This window comes from Hemibagrus wyckioides, linkage group LG15 (genome assembly GCF_019097595.1).
Source record: "Hemibagrus wyckioides isolate EC202008001 linkage group LG15, SWU_Hwy_1.0, whole genome shotgun sequence".
Taxonomy (NCBI): domain Eukaryota; kingdom Metazoa; phylum Chordata; class Actinopteri; order Siluriformes; family Bagridae; genus Hemibagrus; species Hemibagrus wyckioides.
In genome coordinates this window covers 20,174,145-20,197,887 of record NC_080724.1, presented here as the reverse complement: position 1 = coordinate 20,197,887, position 23,743 = coordinate 20,174,145, and the positions used below count along the sequence as shown (strand labels likewise).

Below are 23,743 nucleotides of genomic sequence, written 5' to 3'. Positions count from 1 at the left end.
CTCCCAATACCCCTTAAGTACCATTCCAACTATAATCCACTTTGTCTTACTGGACACACACTGAACAGATCTGTCAAATTCTAGTGCCTAAACCTAACACACAAAACTACTTATGTTCATTTTAATGTTCTTTTGTAAATAAATGTTGGTCATTTTCAAAATCTGAGTACATGAGCACCACAGAGAGAAGATTTTAATGCCTTGTTGATTCTCCTGTGGAGAGAAAAGCAGAGACGCGTGACCACAGCGGCTGAAACCCAAACCTCTCCGAGCTGCGGGAGGTTCCACGATCGACTGAAGCCATTTATATTATTTAGAACTAAAAGATCCAAAGTTTACAAAGTCTCCCGACGTTGAAAAGGAACGAGCCGAAGAAGGACAGCAGTGTTAGTAGAAGCTGATGAGGATGGAAAGATTGTGAGCGAGCGTGTCAGCTCATCAGGGAGACGATGGGAGGTAAATGACAGCGTTTGTTAATCAGGCGAGGAAAACGCAGCGCCTTCTTTCTCCGCGTGCACTAAACACAACGCCACAGCAAAACACACAAATCACGATCCGGACGCTGTTTCGGAATTCACATCTGCTCTGCGTGTGTTTACACGTGTAATTTGTGTATTTTCACACAAAAACTGTGTTTACAGTTTCGGGCCGCAGTGAAAAATCGGAGTAACGAGAAACATTCTGCGGTGGATAAATCATTTTCACGGTGTCCAGGAATGCGTTATTACAGACATCTACACAGGCCACCCATAACTATTATCACTGCTATGACTATTATTTCTGTCCGAATATATCTCGAGACTCTTCTGTCTCGTTTTTTGGGTTTTTTTTATTTTTCTTCCCTCCGGGTTTTGTAAACAGGATCGACTGGAGGATGTGCTCTATAGATCAGCATATTGAATTATACCATCTTTAGACCATTTGTAGAAAAGCTAGACAAAGGAGGACATCACAGACATAACAAGTCTTATATAATGACCTAATAATTGTGCACAGTGAGACACCCAGATGTTAAAATACACTAATTGTTTTAGCAGTGTGGGAAAAACCCTCCCAAGCTGAAAGTAATATGGATGAAATTAAAGCTCCACTTTTAGCTGAACTTAATTGGCCTATTTTACACATTCATTTATTTTTAAATGAGATAAATAATAAAGATTTGGGTCTATAATAATATAAAAAAAAAAAGTATGGAATGACCCTGATCATGACTGAGCACAACTGAATTAATAAAACGAAAAGGAAATAGACTTCAGTTAGCTTGGAAACAAACTTCAAACAATACAATTTTGCTTAATTAGACAAAAACACATGACCCCACATTGTTCATAATCCCTGTTTTGGAATATTCACATTATTTAAAGAAGTTCTGGAAAAAAAACACACACACACTCAAGATGTTTTCCGTCTGAAATGAAAAATTAAAACAGCCCGTATTCCTTAAGCTCTCAAATTAACATGGGCTTTAATTATTTTGTTAAAAGGTCAAAGGCCACCTTGGTCTCATTGTGCTGTTAGGGCGGTTTGATTGACGCATGTCAGGGCAGGTGACTGTGTTTGTATCTGTGCGTGTGTGTGTGAGAACCTACCGCAGTGTTTTGGCCGGTTTCCCACTCTGAGTCCTGCCATAATAAACCATAACCCAGCAGCTCCGCTCATATGGAGCAAATTACACACACACACACACACACAGCATGCTAATTTGTAGCATGTCTTTTTCAGTACTGTGGTGCACAGATAAATGCTGTGTATAAATGCTCTCTCTCTCTCTCTCTCTCTCTCTCTCTCTCTCTCTCTCTCTGTCTCTCTCACACACACACATTTATTTTGCTATCCTTGTAAGGACTTTCCATTGACATAATCATTAACTGATGCTATCTTACACCTAAATCTATCCCTAAACTTAATAACCAAATATGCTGATACTAATTATTTCTATTTTCTATATAACATTTGTTCATGTTTATCATGATATTACATTTAAAATATCTTGATGCTTCGTTGTTTGTAAGTCAGTTCCTCCATGATTTTATAAATTTGCGATTAATGCAGAATGAAGCAAACGGTGATATTCGGAGGAGCTTTCGGTTTTTCAAAATGACCCCGGATTTAGGCCGAGACGTGTCATGTTATGCCATTGCAACACACATTCAGCCAAATCCCTCATTCACGTGTCTAACCTGAGTACAGCTCTCATAGAAAGTTCTGTAAGAACTTATTTCTCTTCACTGGTAGGAGATTAAAAGAACAATCCTATGCTTGTGATTTCACTAATTCCAGTAGTTTTCTCTAAAAAAAATAAAATAGAATATAAAAAGAATAAATAAATGAAAATATATACATTAATGAATTAAAATTAAATGAAATAATTATATATATATATATATATATATATATATATATATATATATATATATATATATATATATAAATATACATATACACAATTTCTTCATCTAGTTTCCTTTAAAAAAAGAGAGAACAAATGTTTAGTTAAAAATAAATATAAAAAAATATAAGAAAAATAATTATTTATTTCAAATATATATACATACCTTATGTATATTATTATATATTATGTAATTTTATATTATATATTTTTTCCTCTCCCAAGCATTAATATTTATGCGATCAGTTCCCAGGCCTTTGTGGTGCTGCAGTGCTGAATGCCAGTCTGCTGGAAGTCTTTTTGAAAACAAGTTAATGCGACAATTTTACAGTTAAATTTCCAAATGTTTATTTCCAGACAAACATCTTTCAAGAACCATTTCAAACCCGACTGAACAAAAAATGCATACAACCGGTTCTCATGACACGTCAAACTTCACGCTCGAGTGCAGCCCGTGTTTAGGTGAACTCTGATCTGATTTGAACCGCTTTGACGTTTCTCATCGCAGTGACTAAAGCAGTATGGAATAAAGCAGTTAACTACAACAAGCACATGGTGTGGAGGTGATGGGATTGAACCCGTGACTCCAAAAACACTTCAATTGTTTGGCAGGAAACAAACCCTGAGCATTGGTTTCTCCTAAATTGGATCAGACCGTCAGGGTGTTGAGAAGGTATGAAGAAAAGATGCTAGACACACCCCCACAGGAAACATCTGATGATATTTTGTACACTTTTCTGGCTGCAGGATTCATAATCGTGAAGGTTGTAATCAGATTTATTCAATCAGTACGCTTTTTCTTTTCGATACAGCGACACAATAAGCATGTCACACGATATAAAACAAAGACACAGATAGTCACGGAAATCCATAATTAAAGAGTTTCATGCGAAATGCTGATAAACAGCAATCTCGCGTGCTTGCTGTGGTTTGAAGAGCATGTTATTGCTTATCTGTCAGTCATACAGCCTCGTTCTGTAAACGTAGGCAGATGTCAGATGAATTTATTTGACAGAAAGCACCAGACTATGAAAGACTAGCTACTCTCTTCTTTCATGGACAGCATGAAAGATACAAATATGTATGAACACCATATCATGTTTTAATCCTGAAAGTATGTAAGTATGTATACATGGTTCATGGTTGGTGGTCCATGATAGATAGATTTTTTTTTTAAAAAAGGCACATACATTAATAAACAAAGTGATGAGACAAAAGGCTGAAGATGGCGCCACAAAACCCACATCAACTACAGATTAGAGGGAAAGTGTTCAGGCCTCACTCTCATCTCCTGTACATCACTGCTTCCTTTTCTCCTTTTGAACTCGTGGCCCTGTCATTAATGACATCTCCACCTCCGTCAGCCCCGATCCTTCCTCTCCTTCATTAACTATAATTAAATATTAGCAGGTCTTTGAGTTGGCGCTTTAGGCATTTTGCGTGAGTAAAAAGAAAATCTTGTCAAATCAACTGTCATTGTGAATGTCACAGTAATGCATCTGTACATTTACATTTCTAGCATTTAGCAGATGACGTTATCCAGAGTAGCTTACATTTTTTATCTCATTTTATACATTGATACATTTATACAATTTTATACAATTGGTGAAGGGCCTTGCTCAGGGCCCCAGCAGTGGTAGCTTGGTGGACCTGGGATTCAAACTCACAACCTTCTAATCAGCAGCACAACACCATCCATGTAATAGGCTCTATGATGCTTTATATGTATAAAATTCCAAGGATTTCAACTATTATATAAAATAAACATGAAAATTAAAAAATAAAAATTAAATGGAAACCAACCATGTACACAGAGCAGATTTGGGAATCGAACCCCCAACCCTTGAGGTGTGAGGCTTCCTTTATTCTTATTACTTTAAATGAGATTTCTCATCTCCCAGCTTCAGGGTCTGATACGGTTTGATCCTGATGTCAGGCTAAGTTTAGGTCGCAGGTCTGTGTGGGTTTTGACGTTCTTATTTCATCCATGTGGGTTTCATCCTGGTTCTCCAGCTTCCTCCTACCTCCTAGAAGAGCATGTGGTGCACTGCACTGAACCGGTATACCATCATGATGTGTTCCTGGCTCACGCTTGGTCTTCTTGGGATTGGCCTTGAGAAGGATAAACTGCATATTAAAGATGAATTAGTGAATACGTGCTTTACAGTGGTGTTATTTTCTCAGAAATAACCTGTCTCAGATTAGCACTAACCAGCTGGCAGCCACAATGTGTGTGTGTGTGTGTGTGTGTGTGTGTGATGTTTTTATTAGCCACATGGGAGCTACCAAGCTCGGACACGAAGATCTGTGGAAACACACTGAACCCGATCCGACGCTTTACGAGGCAATTCAAATGCGCAGCAGGCAGCACGCTTTCCCAAAGGTCAAAGGTCACACTGATGATAAAGCCATCTTCCTGGAGATATGTGAGAACTTTCATTTTCATAGCGAGGGAAAGTGGCGTTTTTCCATCACGAAGATTCTCACTGGGTTTAAATCCGTTTAAGCCCGAGGACAGCTTCTCGATTTTTCCACTCCATGCTGAAATACCAACAGCGTGACCTCATCAGATAATTAAGACCATTTGATCGAAGGTTTGTCAGCAAAGTACCAGGGATTCGCTCGCTCTGAATACATCCCGGCTCCCTAGTCACTACCTAGTGCCCTATATAGAGGCAGAGATAATGGTTTTTGCACCCTGTGTGAAATATGCTGTAAACGTCATTGAAAGTCGAGTTTTATTTAAATGGAAATGCAATAAAATACAAATCATCCTTTCTCTGTAGTCACGATTAACATGCTGAAGCAGGACAGGAAGCGTTAAAGTTATATAAAACCGGTCGATGGATAAGGTTTAATTCTGTATTTTTGACATATTTGCTTTAGAAACAGGAAGTCAAGGCGGGAGAGTTGCACCCAAGATACACCAAATGGCCAGATTTATAAAGGAACTCAGCTAGAAATCATAGAAAATTGCAGATTTGAATGACTTTAATGATTTTGTCAGGACTCAGATGCCTGATAGCAGTGACTTTAATCCAAACTTTGTGTGGGGAGAACATTCAATTTCAGTGTTATTCTGAATTCCTGGTTTTAACTGCATTTGTGAAACTTCCATCCACTTTCTTCCTAAATAGGGTCACAGGGGTCTGCTGGAGCCTATCCCAGCACACATTGGGCAAAAGGCAGGGGTACACCCTGGACAGGTCACCAGTCCATCATAGGGCCACATATAGACCACACACACTCACTCCTATGAGCAATTAAGAATTACAAATCAACCTAACATACAAGTTTTTGGACTGTGTGAGGAAACCAAAGTACCCGGAGTAAACCCTGCCTGTTCGAACCTGGGATTCAAACCCAGGACCGTCTTGCTGTAAGGCAACAGTGCTAACCACTAAGCCACCATGCTGCCCATTTGTGAAACAATGCTAGTGATATCTTCAACTCTAACATAGCAACAGACTATTTAAAAAGCAAGTTTCGTCGAATTTACATTCCAGAGGACGGCTTTTCGTTTCCAAAGAAACTATTGTACTTTATATATATTTATAGGTTTATATAAGGAGACTGATATTTTATTGGGTGCGAGGCTTATGACAGGTTGCTGAATACGCTGACGTGATTTAATGTGCACAGCATAGCATAGCATTATTCACAGGGCAAGGTTCACGTTACATTACTGCTTTTGTGTGTGTGTGTGTGAGGCAGGGAGTATGTGTATGTCTTTTAAAAAAGACAAGGTAAAGAGCAGTCTATTTCCCCACTGAGGCTGACAGTCCGGTTTTGAGCTGATGGGGGGAAATGAAATGCAAAACAAATGTGTTCCTAGCTGCAAGGAAGAATTAGTCAACAAATAGTTGTCCAATAAAGTACAATAAATAAAGATCTGTGTTATGATCGGATGACAAGCACCATACACATGGATCATGGCCGGCGTGGAAAAAAAACATATCTCTCTACACAGATTCCACTGAGCGGCAGCCAAGCGTGGAGGGAAACTGAGGCTACAGCGAAGCGGAGCGCCTGACAGGATCTTATTTTTCTTTTCCCCCCGTGCACACAATAGTCCTCCTCGGTTACCAGTGCAATTACCTCTCCGCAAACAAACGCAAATTAAGCCCCCCAAAAAAGAGGGACATGATTAAAGTTTTATGGTATTTTGGCCCCCAATGAGGCGTTTAAGAGAATACAGATGCTTAGCATGGGGGGGTTGCTAATGCTAACCATCCGTCCTTAATTCTCAGAATTCTCAGACCCTTGCTAATAAAAGAGGTCGCTGATTGTGACTTGTTCCCACGACATGTATATGAAAATTAAAAAATGAAAGTTAAAAAACACATCGGTTTTGTCATCGAGCCGTTAAATTAGCGGGGAAAAACTCGAATCTGAAATCGCACCTCGGATGATGGAGGTGTTTTATGGTTTGGAGTGACACAGATGTTGGTGTTGTGCTCTCACAAAATAAAACAACAACAAAATACAACAGAAAACCCTTTAAACAATCCCAAATGAGTAAGAATTGTAATTCATCCAGCGGTTGTGTGAAACAAACAGTCAGGGTAGGCTTGAGTGATGAGGTTAGCGTAGCGCTTGTGGCTTTAATGAGTTGGGTTGTATTAGGACAGACTGTTTATAAACAATGGTTATAAGATGCATTGCATTTAATTACATGGCTACACATTGCTAATTCTGTTGTATTTAACTAGCTAGCAGGACAATATCAAATTTTTAAGCAGGAAGATTACAGTGAAGTTTACACGCTGCTAGATAACACATGCTAACCTGACAGGATTTCTGAAGTGAATTTCTTTTTTTCAGTCATTTTCAGAATGTTCAGAAGATGAATAATGCTGACAGGATTTAAGTTCTATTTCAATAAGCCGATAATACACTTTGCTAACACTTGTTAGCAGGCTAAGATGAGCTAACCATACAACAGCATATATCAATTCTGCTAAAGGTACCTGGTTAGCTAACATGAGCTATGCTGACAGGATTTAAGACATTTTTAAATACAGAAATATTAAATTATATATAAAATACTTAAAATAAGCTAACCTGACAGAGTATCTGAGGGGATTTTTGTCATCTATTGAAAGTTCATATTTTCACTGCAAATTCTAGTCTCTAGACTCAGGCTTCTTCTCCGAGTCAACATGAAAATTCTAACACCAGCTAATTAGCATGAGCTAACCTGACAGGATTGCTAAGAGGATTTTCTTCCCCGGTCATGTTGATATCTCCACTGCTAATAATATGTAGCTAGCTAGAATGAGCTAACCTTTCAGGATTTCTGAGATTACTGTTTTTCCAGTCATCATTATATCATTCATATTTACACCACTTATGCTATCTACAAAGCTAACATGAGCTAACCTGACAGAATTTGAGTCATACTAAAATATCTTAATAGGATACTTTGCTAACATCCACTAGGTTAGCAGACTAAGATGAGCTAACCTGGAAAATTTTCTAAAAAAGTTATCATGACAGGATTTAAGTCATGCACGGGTAGGTTAATAATACCCCAACGCTAGGTAGTTAACAGGCTAAGATAAGCTAACCTGACAGGATTTCTGAGATGACTATTTTTCCAGCTATCTTCAAAATGTTCATATCTTCACCATTAATGCTATCTAGAAAGCTAATATGAGCTAACCTGACAGGATTTAAGTCATACTGAAATATGTTAATAGGATTCTTTGCTAACACACACTAGATTAGCAGGCTAAGATGAGCTAACCTTAAAGGATTTCTGAAATATTTTTTTTTCAGAATGTTTATATCCTCACTGCTAATACTAGGCAGCTAGCTAACATCAGTTATCATGACAGGATTTAAATCATACACAAATAGGTTAATAATACCACCAACGCTAGCTAGTTAACAGGCTAAGATAAGCTAGCCTGACAGGATTTGAGTCATACTAAAATATGTTAATAGGATTCTTTATTAGCAGGTTAGCAAGCTAAGATGAGCTAACCTGACAGGATTTAAGTCATACTGAAATATGTTAACAGGATTCTTTGCTAACACTTACTAGGTTAGCAGGCTAAGATGAGCTAACCTTAAAGGATTTCTGAAATAATTTTTTTTAAGAATGTTTATATCCTCACTGCTAATGCTAGGCAGCTAGCTAACATCAGTTATCATGACAGGATTTAAGTCACACAAATATGTTAATAATACTGAAGGCCAGTTAGTTAACAGGCTAAGATAACCTGACAGGATGAGATGACTTTTTGCAGTCATCTTTATATCATTCATATCTTCACCATTAATTAAGAGGAGCTAACCTGACAGAATTTAAGTCATACTGAAATATGTTAATAGGATTCTTTGTTAGCAGGTTAGCAAGCTAAAATGAGCTAACCTTGAAGGATTTCTGAAATGATAAATATATTTTTTTCAGAATGTTTAAATCCTCACTGCTAATGCTAGGCAGCTAGCTAACATCAGTTATCATGACAGGATTTCAGTCATACACAAGTTAACAGGCTAAGATAAGCTAACCCGACAGGATTTCTGAGAGATTTCTATGCTATTTGAATAAATGTTTATAACATTCACCACAAATGCTGGCTAGTGCTGATGGACTCATCACTCAAACGCCTGACCGAGCAGCAAGCTGTCGAAACTCACACCTCTAATTTTACTCTAATGTTGTTTGGAAATTGTTATGGCTCATGACTCGGTGTGTGTTTTTGTGTGTGTGATGGTGTGTTAGTGCTTTGTTCACTCCTAAACTCAATGTGGTTTGGCATGGCCCTGTGTGTCAGCTACTAAAAAAACTCCAGCTCTGGTGTGTGTGTGTGTGTGTGTGTGTGTGTGTGTTTACTTCATTTTGATCTTTATGGAGTCCAAATGTGCAGTGACAAAAAACTCAAACGTTGTGGGGATATTGTTTTATTCCCCTCAAGGGAAACACACACACATACATCATGCAAGACAGAGAAAGACAAACAGAGAGATGGAGAGAGAGAGAGAGAGAAAGAAAGAAAGACAAAACACACGGACAAAATAAATATTTCATAAATATTACGCAATAAATAGTAAAAGAAAGAAGTAAAGGAAAAGACAGACACTGAGAAAGAGACACAGAGAGAGAAAGTGAAGGAAAGAGACAGAGGGAAAGATGGAGACGTATAGATAGAGAAAGATGGACAGAAAGTAAGAGTAAGAAAGAAAGAAAGAGAGAGTGAAAAACTAGTAGAGAGATGCTGAGATGTTCAGTGAGAAAGAAAGTAAAAAAAAAAGAAGGAAAGGAAAAAAGAAAGACAGAGGAAGAGAAACAAAGGGATGAACAATGTGTGTGTGTGTGAGAGAGAGAGAGAGATCTAAGAGCATCTAAGGCCCAAATGCAGTAATTAAATTTGACATATCCAAATCCTTAAAAGTGACCTCAAATCTCTCTCTCTCTGTCTCTCTGTTTATCTCTCTCTCTCTCTCACACACACACACACATCGTAGACATATATACGTCTGGGTAATGTGTCTCACTGTCAGCCTTCTTTCTTTGCAGGCGTCTGTCTGGGAATCAGCTCCGACACATCAGTGGCTCCGCCCTCCGTGGTCTCACCGGCCTCAAAATCCTGTATGTACACACACACACACACACACCCACCCTAAATAAGACACTTGCAATGTTTATATTCAATTTGGCCAAAGTAAAGCTCAGACTTTAATGCTTATTTTCAGCCTCAAACACTTCACGTAACTCCTCCCATCACCCAAGATTGACCAATCATGATTTAGGTACTGTGGACAGACACAGGACGAACTTTCAGGACAGTGTACATGCTAAGGTGTGGCTAAATGAATAGCCAATGTGTGTTATGCTGATCTGCTGAATGTTGGTCAAAAAGCAATACTGGTCCACGCTGCTACGTTAGCTTATGTTCAAGTGTGTCAAAAACATCTCTGTAAATTTAAACCAGTAGACATAAACTAACTATCTAACTAACCCAAGCTAGCTTAACTAGTGTGTTTAAGTGGAAACCCTGCTTGTGTGTTTCTGATGTGTGTTATTATCAAATCTGTTTATTTTGTTCTGTCAAAAATGTTAGCTACAAGCCACATGGTGTTAGCATGCTAGAGATTTAAACTTACACACCGATGTTAGCACTCTGGAAGACCCGCCTCTGATGGAGGGTGAAAAACAGAAACTCAGACACACACACACACACACACTTCCTGCTAGGAACTAGCCAAGTTCTGCTGCTAATCAAAAACTACTGGGTAAAGATACAAATTCCACAATCAGGATCGATCATCTGGCTGTCAATCACCGAGTTCTCTCACATCAGAAGAAATAAATAAATTAGACCTCTTTCTTTCTTTCTTTCTTTCTTTCCATCCATCCATTTCTATCTTTCAAAATTCCATCCATCATCTTGCTTTCTTTCTGTTTTGCATATTTTTCAATATCCTTTCATCCATCCACCTCAAGTATCTTTCAACATTCATTCATTCATTCATTCATCTTTTCTTCTGTAAATACCTTTCAACTTCCACCCATCATCCTGTCCTTCCTTCCTTCCTTCCTTCCTTCCTTCCTTCCTTCCTTCTTTCCTTTCTATATTTTAATTATTCCATCCAGCTATTTCTAGTACTTTTCATCTTTCCATTGATTTCCATTGATGTCTTTCTTTCTTTCTTTCTTTCTTTCTTTCTTTAAAAAGTTCCAATTTATGAAAAAAAGAAAGAAGATAAAATGAAAAGAAATGTTCAAGTAAAAAAGATGATGTAAAGAAAGTATGTGTTCATAATGGGTATGTTGCATCCCACTACTCTCTCTCTCTCTCTCTCTCTCTCTCTCACTTCTTCTTCTTTCTCTTTTTCTTTCACATCAACATACCAAATCGAATCTTTAATAATATACAGGATGTCGATCCTCCACTTGACAGTAAACTGTTCTCATCTGACCAGAAGCACACAACTGCTGTCCACACTGCCCTGCCCTACCTAGGGAGCCTCGTTCTGATTGGAACACAGAGCCGGTTTTGGATTTACATTAGTGAAGAGTGATGAAGTCTTCTTGTAGAAATGCATAATAAACACTAGTGGCTCTAGTCGAACCCGCGCTTATTTACTCTAGTGGAGTAGGAACAGGAGAAGAGGGACAGGGATGAGACGGGACGGGGCGGGATGGGCCTGGGGGGAGAGAGGGGGGGTATTTATGGGGTATAGGGGTGGGGGGTGCTGGGAGTGGGGGGGCCAGCGGAAAGGGCGGATGAATAAAAACGTTGTTATATTCTAATGAGTGCAGGAGAACAGAGGCCTGTTCTTTATGTCGTTTTTTGAAGTCTGGCTTCACAATGGCTGTTGTGGCAGCGCCATCTCCTCGATAAAGACGTCTCCTTCACAAAGACTCGTCTATTCTCCATAAGAAACAGCCGTCTCTCTTTTCTCCGATGTCAGAGGTTTCAGCCGATTGGACGTGATAAAGCTGTCTGCCATGAAATTTAAAGATCTGTTCTCTCTCTCTCTCTCTCTCTCTCTCTCTCTCTCTCTCTCTCATGTTGGAATAATTTGCTTTGAGCTCCATTGTTCTCTCAGTTTCTCCCTCACTTTTCCTCTCTTTTATTCAGCCGGTTCTACAAGCATGACATCAGCGGCCCACCCAAGCGGTTCCTCCTCCTTCCTATTCACTCTTTAATTCTCGTATTCTTTACAATTTCTCTCTTTCCTTCTTTTTCCTCCCAACTTTGTTGAAAGGTGTATAAAACGATCCCTTATTTAATTGAAAAAATAACACAACCATTTAAAGTAAAAAAAAAAAACCCTAATGAAGGACTAATGTAATTCTTCTTCTTCTTTTCTTCGTGATGCCTGCAGCTTGAGGCACCTCACTCCAGACTTAACTCCTTTTCTCTATTCTTCATTTATAGAGCTGGACGGTTTAAATAAATACAGAACTGATGATAAAGAAAAATAAGAAAAGAAAGAAAGAAAGAAATTCCATACATTCAATGTTGAAAGTAAGAAAGAAAAAAAGAAAGAAAGAAAGAAATTCCATACATTCAATGTTGACACAAAGAAGGAACGTAAGAGAAAGAAAGAAAGAGAGAGAGAGAGAGAGAGAGAGAGAGAGAGAGAAAGAAAGAAATTCCGTACATTCAATGTTGACACAAAGAAAGAAAGAAAGAAAGAAAGAAAGAAAGAAAGAAAGAAAGAAAGAAAGAAAGAAATTTGATGTATGGAGTGTTCGAAGAACGAATGAAAAAGAAAGAAAGAAAGAAAGAAAGAAAGAAAGAAAGAAAGAAAGAAAGAAAGAAAGAAAGAAAGAACAAAAGAAGGGATGAATGATGGAGTGATGAGTAAAAGTTAAAGATTAATGTATTTTTCAGGATGCTGCAGAACAATCAGCTGGAGAGACTGGAGAGTGAAGATCCATGGGAGCTGCCCAATCTGCTTTCACTGTGAGTCTTCATCATCATCTTCATCATCATCATTATCAGTTCATTTTACTGATCAGTTATTCAGCACATTCCACTGCAGAAACCATTCTTTATCACAACGAAAGAATGAAAAATACCCACACCATATTTGGTTCGGGGTGATGATGTCATCGTTGGCCTGGTCTCAGAGTGAGCCTCTGTTCTTTATTGGTCTGTTATGGGGCTAATGTTGTTTACTATTTGCCCCAGTGGGGAGATGGTGTTTACACGCAGTAAACAGGTGTTCATGCAGCCGCACTGCAGGCTACAGGGCAATAATCCACTCATACCGCAGGACACAGCTCCACGTGGCGTCACGTTTGTCACGCCTCTGTTACGTGAAACTGGCAGGATGGAGACTGTTGCTGTTTAATGTGTTAGCTAGCGATCTGCTTTCCCTTAGCGCTGCTACATGTGCTGTGGATTTGAAGGATGTTGAAGTTGTTATTAAGTTGTTATTAAGCATTATTAAGCATGATTAAGCATTCTGAGATGTTAAAGGCAGGAGCACACTGAGGCATCGGCAGCATTGTGCGGCTCAGAGACTGATAATATCCCAGAATTCCATTCAGACTGCTGCAGTGAGCCACGAGTCACTTCACAGCAAGTAATCTGAAGCTTCTTCCTTTCTTTCTTTCTTTCTTTCTTTCTTTCTTTCTTTCTTCCTTTCTTTCTTTCTTTCTTTCTTTCTTTCTTTCTTTCTTTCTTTCTTTCTAGTTTTTCCTTCCTCTTTCTTTCTTTCATTCTTTTTTCTTTCTTTCATTTTTCCTTCCTCTTTCTTCCTTTGTCTTTTTTCTTTCCTTTCCTTCTATCCTTCCTTCTATCCTTCCTACTTCCTTCCTTCCTTCCATCCTTCCTTCCTTCCTTCCTTCCTTCCTTCCTTCCTTCCTTCCTTGTGTAGTCTAGTTTAGCTGTAGAGGCAGTTGCTAGCTGGAGGTTCAGGGTGTGATCAGTTTAGTTGCTCTGTGTTGTGCAGCTGATATAGGATGGAGCTGTGAGGAGGAGCAGAGGCTCGAGTCAGGGTTTATGATGGAGCTGTGAGGAGGAGCAGAGGCTCGAGTCAGGTTGTATGATGAAGCTGTGAGGAGGAGCAGAGGCTCGAGTCAGGTTGTATGATGAAGCTGTGAGGAGGAGCAGAGGCTCGAGTCAGGTTGTATGATGAAGCTGTGAGGAGGAGCAGAGGCTCGAGTCAGGTTGTATGATGAAGCTGTGAGGAAGAGCAGAGGCTTGAGTCAGGAATGAAATGGTTTCCTATCAGAGTCGGTTTTCAGGTTTTATGTTTCCGAGCCTTTTTAAAGAAGGCAACTACTGTTACGGAGCGTCCTTGCTCGAGCGTGTGATGGTGAAGCATGATTTAAAATGAGTACCTTCATCTGGAAGCCATGAGGAAGACGCAGAACGAGCAGCGAGAGACTCAATGGTCTGTAAATGAGTGTAATTTTCCCCTCTTCCCTCTTTTCGCCACTTCAACAAGCTCCATCCTAATAGAAATCATGCGCTTCCTAACTCGCTTCAGTGCAACTGAAATACTGCAACACTTACAGTATCTGACCTTTAACCCCACTCACTATTATTCTCTATTGCTAACTCAGCTAACTCTCTATAGAGAATTTGCTACAGAGAGTTAGCTATAGAGAATTAGCTAGACAGTTAGGTATAGTGAGTTAGCTATAGAGAGTTAACTATAGTGAGTTGGGTATAGTGAGTTAGTTATAGAGAATTAGCTATAGAGAGCTAGCTATAGAGAATTAGCTATAGTGAGTTAGCTATAGGGAGCTACCTTTAGAGAATCAGCTATAGTGAGTTAGCTATAGAGAATTAGCTATAGAGAGCTACAGTTGCACTGGATCACAGGGAGCGAGTTAGGAAGCGCATGATTTCTATTAGGATGGAGCTTGTTGAAGTGGCAGAAAGAGGGAAGAGGGGAAAATTACACTCGTTTACAGACCATTGAGTCTCTCGCTGCTCGTTCTGCGTCTTCCTCATGGCTTCCAGATGAAGGCATCTGGAATTTCTTCCAGCTGAGTTTCAGGTTCTTGGGCGTGTCAGTAAGAACATCACTGGATGCAGCGTCTGGTTCCTCGTCTCAAAAGCTGATTTCACTTCTTATCAGTTCTTATGTGTTTGGTGCACAAAGCAAACTTTTTACCATTTAAACACCAGTAGGAGAGAAATGCTTTCATTATGATATGACACAGAAATTTAGAGTTAATTAAGAGAACTTTAATGACTCAGATACGAACTTCCCAGAACATACAGTGTGTTATTATTTGAGCCAGTGTCACACCCAGCGTTCTCGATTCTGATTGGTCCATTTGAACTGATTCATTTTCTATGACAGCAGCTCTGACAAAAGCACAGTTGTATATTAACCCTTTTTTACCGGCACACTAAACATTCATTCTGATAGCAGAATGGAAATGGACTTATGGGACATTTTTAATCAATATAAACAAACGAAAACAAATTTACTGGCTGTGTGTCTGATATAAAATGAGTCAGGACTCTGTTGGCTTTCAGTGTGTTTTATATGTGTGTTTAGATCTGTGTCTTACACAGAATTTAAGTGGTTGAACATAAACACCTTCAGATTTTGGTTCATCTCAGAGAGCAGAAATGGGTTTGATATCAACATTTACTTTCAGAATAACCCTTTTGGGGTTTTTTTTTTGGAACTTTTCTATGAATTTTGCTTCTAGTAGGCTAGAGAAAAAACAGAAATACTTATGAAACAATTCCTGAGTGTCTACTTTCATATGAGCTTCATATTAACTACCACTGTGGCGTGAGACATGACAAAGACATTTAATGCTGAACATCAAAACAACAAAAACGAAAAATTCCCTTTTTTGGCCTCTGGGGGAATAAAATTACAGTGGAACCTTGGCATACGAATTTGATTTTCGCTCTGGAAGCGAGTTATTAAGGTGAAAATTTGTATTGTGAAACAAGTTTTCCCATAAGAAATAATGTAAATGCAGATAATCCGTTCCAGTCACCCAAAAATATGACCAATATTCCCAATACGAAGCGTATGGAAACTGTATGTCTGCTTACAAAGAACTGACCCAAGCCAAGTATTCAATGTCAAGGATCCTCACAGGAAGTCGTGCCACCAAGCTTGGGCTAAAAATAGAACAAAACACCCGAAAAATCACCTAGCTTTTGAATGCATGCTGAAGGCAACATTGGTACCGTGGGTTGACTCTTTCCAAATAGCTTTCACTGAATAAAAAAATGTATAAAATTCGTAAACCAGCTTTGCTTGGCGAAGTTTTGAACAGCTCCCAGACGTATGCGCAACTTAGCCGGCGTTCGGTTCGGTTTGTTCGTTATCAGTATCGTAAATATTTCATATGCCGACGCAAATTTCTTGCAAAATTTTAATTCTTAAGCCGAAAATTCCTAAAGTAGGGCATCGTATGCCAAGATTCCACTGTAATTTACTTGTTTGAACAGCGTTATCATTAACATAGTAACATTGAAAAACAGGGACTTTTTCATGTTTTTGTGTCAGTTCTAATAATAATAATATGGCAATAGATAATATTTATCAACTATATGCCGTAAATCTGTAACTTAACTAATAGCTAATTAGAGAAAACTTGAAATAAGTTGAACAGGAAATAACTCATTTTTCTAAGGTTCCACAACATTAAATTTAATTATAATCAGACAAAAAGTACATAACCACATAAACCACTATTATTACACCAGTTAATAAAGTCCCCACACCTTTCAGCCAATCAGAAGACACTATTCTGGTCTCAGCCAATCCCAAAACTGCCCTGTTATTTGAGTAGAAATGATACTGTCTAGTGTTTGATGAGTGACTGGTGAAATGAACGCAGCTCTCGGAAGCACTCAGACTTTTAGCCTTGACATTAATAAAGCTGGAGCAGAAGCGAGGGATGAAGGGGGGAGGAGAAGATGAGGAATGAACGAGTGTGAAAGGTCAGTGGAGGGGAAGAATGTGGAGGAAGTGCTCGCAGCCGACTTCGCTGTCATACATCACAACTCGCCCCCGGAATCCGGAGGGCAGAATTCATTAGATCAAAGGCTTAACGTGTCGACACGGGGAGGACATCCATCTCCACCGAGGACACGGGCAGGCCACAGACCAGAGAGGAGGAGGAGAGAGAGAGGGAATAAAGAGGAGAAAATAGAAATAAGAAAGAGAGAAGAGTAGGCATATAGGAAAGTTTAAAGTAAAAGGAAAATAAACAGAAGAAGGAAGAGGGAGCATGAGAAAGGAGCAAGAAAGGAAATATGGAAGGACAAAAAGAAAAAAAGAAAGAAATGGAACTATAGAAGTGGAAAAAGAAGGGAATGAACAAGAAGAGAAAGAAAGAAAGAAAGAAAGAAAGAAAGAAAGAAAGAAAGAAAGAAAGAAAGAAAGAAAGAAAGAAAGAAAGAAAAATGGATAGGGTGTAAAAGAAAAGATAAATATGAATATAAAATGAGGAGGACAGGAGAGAGGGAATAAAGTGGAGAAAATAAGAAAATGAGGTAAGAAAAGAAAACGAGGGAAAGAGATAATGCATTCAAGTAAAAGAAAGAAAGAAAGAAAGAAAGAAAGAAAGAAGAGGAAGAAGATGAAATGTACAAGATGAAAAAAATAAAGAAATAGAAGACTGCAGGATAAATAAAAAATATATAATATATAATAATATTAAAAAAAATCTTTCTCTTTCCTTCTCTCTGTCTCTCTCTCTCTCTCTCTCTCTTTCACAATTCCACAAAGCTGGAGAAAAGTGAAGCGTGTCATAACAGCTATTAAACAAGCCCAAGCTCGAGCAGCTAATCATGGCTTTAAAAATAATAAATCCACACACAAATCAAGTGGAGATGTTCATCAGACGCTGAGAAACCCAAGACAAGCACGCAGCCAGACAAAGCACTCGGGTTAATTGGCTCTATTATGCGATTGACAGAAGTCAGCTATCCGTGACGGAGTGTGTGAGTGTGTGTGTGTGTGTTGTGTTTTCTCCCTCAGGAGGGAGTGGTGGCTTCAAAGCAAATTTCGGCAGGAACAATAGTAAATTGTTCGCGTGTCCTGTGATTAGAAAATAGCCCGAGAAAACAGCTCAAGGCTGCGGTTCACTTTCAAAGAGCTTTTATGAGGCAGAAACGACGCAAAGTGAATGTTTCCTCTGCTTCAAAACCTGAGAGTCGTTTAAAATGAAGCCTGGAGTTTACAAACACTAAGCAGAGACGCACTTATTTACTCATGTCTGCTTATCAATTAGCAGGAAATATTTATGACTTGTTTACAATAAACACAACTATTTAACTTATTTATTATTATTATTATTATTATTATTAATCAGTCACTTTAAAACTCAATCGAAAGTGAAGTCAGTAAAAGATAAAAAGTAAGACAAGTCGAGAAGAGGTGAAAAGAAGGATAAAGGAAAAAATTAATAAGAATGAGAGGAGAGGAGAGGAGAGGAGAGGAGAGGAGAAGGAAAAAAAAGAAATGTTAACAAATACGAACAGAAAAGAGAAAAGAACAAGGGAAAGTAAAGAATGTAAAAGAAGCACAAAGAGATGAGGAGAGAAAGAAAGGAAGAAAGGGTAGAGTGTAAAGGAAAAGATGAATAAGAAAGGAAAGGAAAGCACAGAAAAGGAGAAGAAAGGAAAGGAAAGGAAAGGAAAGGAAAGGAAAGGAAAGGAAAGAAAAGAAGAGGAAGAAGAAAGGAAAGGAAAGGAAAGGAAAGAGGGAATAAAGAGGAGAAAATGAGAAGGGAATGGAAAGAATGCAACAACAAGGGGAAGTAAAGAATGTAAAAGAAATGAGTAGAGAAAGAAAGGTTAGAGTGTAAAAGAAAACATGAATAAGAAAAGAAAGGAGGAGAGAAAAGGAAAGGAAAGGAAAGGAAAGGAAAGGGGGAGAAAATAAGAAAAAGAAGTAAAGGAGAAGTTTAAAACTCCATGTTTTTCTGTTTCAGACGTCTGGACGCTAACCTCATCGCAGACGTTCCCACTCAGGCGTTTTCAGGCATGCGGTCTCTGCGCCACCTGTGGCTGGATGACAATGCGCTAACCGAAATCCCAGTGAGCGCTCTCAGTGACCTTTCCACCCTGCAGGCCATGACCCTCGCTCTCAACCGCATCACACACATCCCCGACTACGCCTTCAGGAACCTGTCCAACCTCGTTGTGCTGTATGTAAACACTTCCTTTATACTTCCTACATGTATGGCTTATTGATGCGGTATTTTTCTTTTTTATCTCTAAATGGAATCTGTACAACAGTGAACTCGCTCCAGAAGCTTCCAAAAGAGCCCTTCACCTGTTGAGTAACTTTACACCAAGAAACCAAATAAAAACAATTTCATTTTAAGTGCAAAGAAAGAAGACATTATTAACATGCACGGTTATGCGTCACTATTTTATGACTATTACCTTATGTATCATTTGGCCTCTTATCATTTTGGTCACTTCTGTCTCTATATATTGTTTATCCAGGGTCATTTTTGTTTCATCTCCTTCAATTGTCATTTAGCCTAGTACCTTTTTACACTTCTTTCGTAATTATCATTGGGCCTGGGTCATTTTTGTCACTTTAGCATGACTTTCTCATTGTTGTCATTGTTGGTAACTTCCATCATCATCATCCTTCTGCATCACATGTGGTCATTTTTGTTACTTCAGTCTTAAATATCATCTGGTCTGGGTCATTCTTGTCACCTGTTTATTGCCTGACCTAAGAAATCTTTGTCCCTTCTGCTTAATTTCTTATTTAGCCGGGTCATTGTTGTCACTTCCTCCTTGTTACATCATCCTCCTCTTTCTGCATCACATATTGTTCAGGGTCATTTTTTGTTACTTCAGTCTTAAGTATCATCCGCTCTGGAGCATTCTTGTCACTATTTTTATTGCTTGGCTTGGAGAATTTCTGTCTTTTCTTCCACATTTATAATTTAGCCCAGGTCATTTTTGTCACCTTATGTATTATAGATAGATCATAGATCATTTCATCTTGTTTATCATCTGTCCTGGGTCATTTTTGTCGCCTCCTTTATGTTTTTATGCCTGGACTGTTGGCTTTTCTGGCACATTTATCAAGTAGTCCAGGTCATTTTTGTCGCTTTTAACTTTTCTATCACTTGACAGTTCATTTTTGTTACTTCCATCTTGTTTATCATTTAGTCTGGGTCATTTATCATTTATTCCTGGTCATTTTTGTCACTTACATTATGTATCATTTGGTATGCGCCATTTTTCTTACATCATTGTCTTTATCCTTCTACATCACATATGGTTCAGGGTCATTTTTGTTACTTCCATCTTGTTTATCATCTGGTCTGGGTTATTCCTGTCACCTGTTTATTACCTGACCTAAGAAATCTTTGTCCCTTCTGCCTAATTCTTATTTAGCCAGGCCATTCTTGTCACTTCCTCCTTGTTTATTGCTTGGCCTGGAGAATTTCTGTCTCTTCTTCCACATTTAGAATTTAGTCCAGGTCATTTTTGTCACTTTTAGCTTATGCATCACTTGACAGATCATTCTTTTGTTGCGTTTATCATCTGGTCTGGGTCATTCTTGTCACCTCCTCCTTGTTTATTGCCTAAACTGAGGAATTTTAGTCCCTTTTGCCTAATTTCTTATTTACCCCAGGTCATTTTTGTCACTTCCATTTTATGTATTGTTTGGCATGAGTCATTGTTGTTACATCATCCTCATTTATAGTTTGACTAGGTTCATTTTCATTACTTCTGCATCACATATATTTCAAGGTCATTTATTTTTGTTACTTCAGTCTTAAATATCATCTAATCTGGGTCATTCTTGTCACTTTCTCCTTGTTTATTGTTTGGCTAGGAGAATTTCTGTCTCTTCTTCCACATTTATGATTCCGCCCAGGCCATTTTTTTTCAATTTTACCTTATGTATCACTTGGCATGGATCATTGTTGTTACTTCCACATTGTTTATCATCTGGCTTGGGCCATTTTCATCACTTCCTCCTTGTTTTTTGCTTGTCTTGGAGAATCTTTGTCTCTTCTGCCACATTTATCATTTATCCTGGGTCATTCTTGTCACTTTTTTTACCTTATATATTATTTGAGTAATTTTTGTTACATCATCTTCATTTATTTTCTGATTTGTTTCACTTTTGTCATTTTTGCATCATGAAGGTAACTCATTTGTGGTGAATTTTGTTGCATGCAACTTGTTTACCTTTTGGCCTGGGACATTTTTGTCACTTCTTTCTCATTTGTTTTTTGGCCTAGGACTTGATCCCTTCATGCTTGGCTTGGGTCAGTTGTTTGTAAGCAGCCGTACAGTTTCCATACGCTTCGTATTGGGAATATTGGTCATATTTTTGGGCGGCTGGAATGGATTATCTGCATTTACATTACTTCTGATGGGAAAATTTGTTTCTCAATTCATATTTTCACCTTAAGAACAAATTAAATTCGTATGCCGAGGTTCCACTGTATTTTGGTCATTCACACTTCACACAGGAACTTGAGACAGTGATAGATTTGGGGTCAGACGATGACTTAAGAACAGAGTCTAAAAATAAACCTTGAGATATTTAAGTGTCAGTCATGAATAAGCCTTTAATTCCACCCTCAGCGCTGGAATGAAGTGCAGGTATTAAACCTGGGGTACAAACTGCATTGGTTCCTTCACGGGTATATCTGCTGTACCTTCAGCTTGAGAAACTATGCAGTGTTGTGGAACATTTATGCAGTTTATAGCTGATGACAGAAATGTACCTGCACAGTACGACAGAATGACACATAAAAAGTTTCCCGCTTGTTGATTCAGACTTTTGAACCTGACTTTATCTGCGGTTTCTGTTTATATAAGACATGATTGCTCTCTAATGATTATAATCTTGGAGAGCTTTTGATGCTTTCTTCACTTTTAATGACTGTTTTTGTGTTCAGGCATCTTCATAACAACCTAATCCAGACTCTGGGAGAGAACTGCTTCGAGGGCTTGCGCAGTCTCGAGACTCTGTAAGTGCAATCGCTGCTTTTTTTTTTCTTCTTCTTCTTCTTCTTCTTCTTTTTTCGAATGATTAAAGGCAGTGTAAAAAGCCATTTCCTGTTTTTTTAAGTATCAGGCCCTGTAATTTCAGTGACTGAAGGCTCAGCGTGGCGCCAGGTTCGATGAGACGATGGGAAATTAATACAGAAATAACCTGACTTGATTTCCCAGTGCCAGTTCAGTTCGGTATTAGACGTAAACAATAGAGCTCTTATAACACAATCCCGCAGCTCCTGAGGTGTACACAGAGCATGTTTTGCGAAAAACGCTCTTACCTATCATTAAAATAGTTCATGGAGGTTAAGGTTGAGTTGCATTCTCCTTGATGACCCCGACATGGGAAGCTTTGATCGGTCACAGTAAAGCAGGTCCAGAGGGAAGGTTGCCAGGATAGTGAGTCACTCCCTGATTAGGACACAATCCCTGAAATTATGCCTCAGTAAAGCACCATTTCATCAAACCTGTATGAAAGTGTTTTCTAGATTTTGTTCTAAATGCTACAGTTCACTTCGGGTTAGTTTTCAACTTCAGACACGCCGATTATTTTCACTTCGACTCACACCCAGTCCCTTTGTTCTTCCCTCCATCTCTTCCATCCTGATCAGGAACGCTTTAATACTGTTAAGCTTTTGGAAATATTTGTAAAATGTATCTTATTTCAAAGATTTAGCTCCTTAAAAAAGAGCAGCGTTTCCTTCAGGAAGTGCTCATGTACTTTCCAAACTGCAGCGCCAGAAATCCACATGTTCATCTGCTCAGTGCACTGACCTCTAGATCAGAACAAAAATGATTTTTGTTGAATTTTTTTTTTTTTTATTAAGGCCCCATGAGAAAGCCTATTAAACTTCATGAGAAATTTTGAAAGGGGCCGTGAATTCCGAGCCAACGTATAATTCTCTAACGTAACATCTGAGCAGGTTTTAAAGCGTTCAGCACATGTTAAAGTCACGGTGGTCCCCAGCACACGCATAACTTTCACACCTGCTAGTTTAACGGCCTGCTGAAGTGCTAAAAATGGCGGTTTATGATTTACGAGAAACAATGAGCCCTGAGAGTCGCTCGTACACACATCACTTCGTTGGAAATCAGACGAGGCACGGCGAGCACGGCTGCGTTTCTGCTTCGGAGCACGGGGGCCAGGCCTCGGCAACATTTCCAGCTCAAACGTGTGAAAATAGCCCAGGATGTTCAGCTATTTTTTTTTTTAACACAAAAGCTAACAATATAATAAATACACTAACACACACGCTAGCAATATAATAAATACACTAACACACAAGCTAGCAATATAATAAATACAATAACACACACGCTAGCAATATAATAAATACAATAACACACACGCTAGCAATATAATAAATACAATAACACACGCTAACAATATAATAAATACAATAACACACGCTAGCAATATAATAAATACACTAACACACAAGCTAGCAATATAATAAATACAATAACACACACGCTAGCAATATAATAAATACAATAACACACACGCTAGCAATATAATAAATACAATAACACGCTAGCAATATAATAAATACACTAACACACATGCTAGCAATATAATAAATACAATAACACACATGCTAGCAATATAATAAATACAATAAAACACACGCTAGCAATATAATAAATACAATAACACACACGCTAGCAATATAATAAATACACTAACACACAAGCTAGGAATAAAATAAATACACTAACAAGCAAGCAAGCAATATAATGAATAGTCTAACACACAAGATAGCAATATAATAAATACACTAACACAGGATAGCACGTTACATAGTAAACAAGCTAAAAATGAAACAGCATTTTAATAAAATGGGTTCTCAAACAAATTAGCATGATAGGAAACAGGCTAACAAACAAACTAGCATTGACATAAATC

General features: G+C 38.4%; 1 protein-coding gene across 1 annotated transcript in view; it reads left to right on the top strand.

Annotated features, from left to right (window-relative positions):
* Window positions 1–23,743, top strand: part of LOC131365980 (leucine-rich repeat-containing G-protein coupled receptor 6) — an 82,651-nt gene that overhangs the window by 42,298 nt on the left and 16,610 nt on the right. Inside the window, exons 3-6 of the mRNA XM_058410016.1 lie at window positions 9,918–9,989; window positions 12,745–12,816; window positions 18,786–19,001; window positions 21,741–21,812. Of these exons, the coding sequence (XP_058265999.1) occupies window positions 9,918–9,989; window positions 12,745–12,816; window positions 18,786–19,001; window positions 21,741–21,812 (432 nt within the window). The remainder of the gene's footprint in view (window positions 1–9,917; window positions 9,990–12,744; window positions 12,817–18,785; window positions 19,002–21,740; window positions 21,813–23,743) is intronic.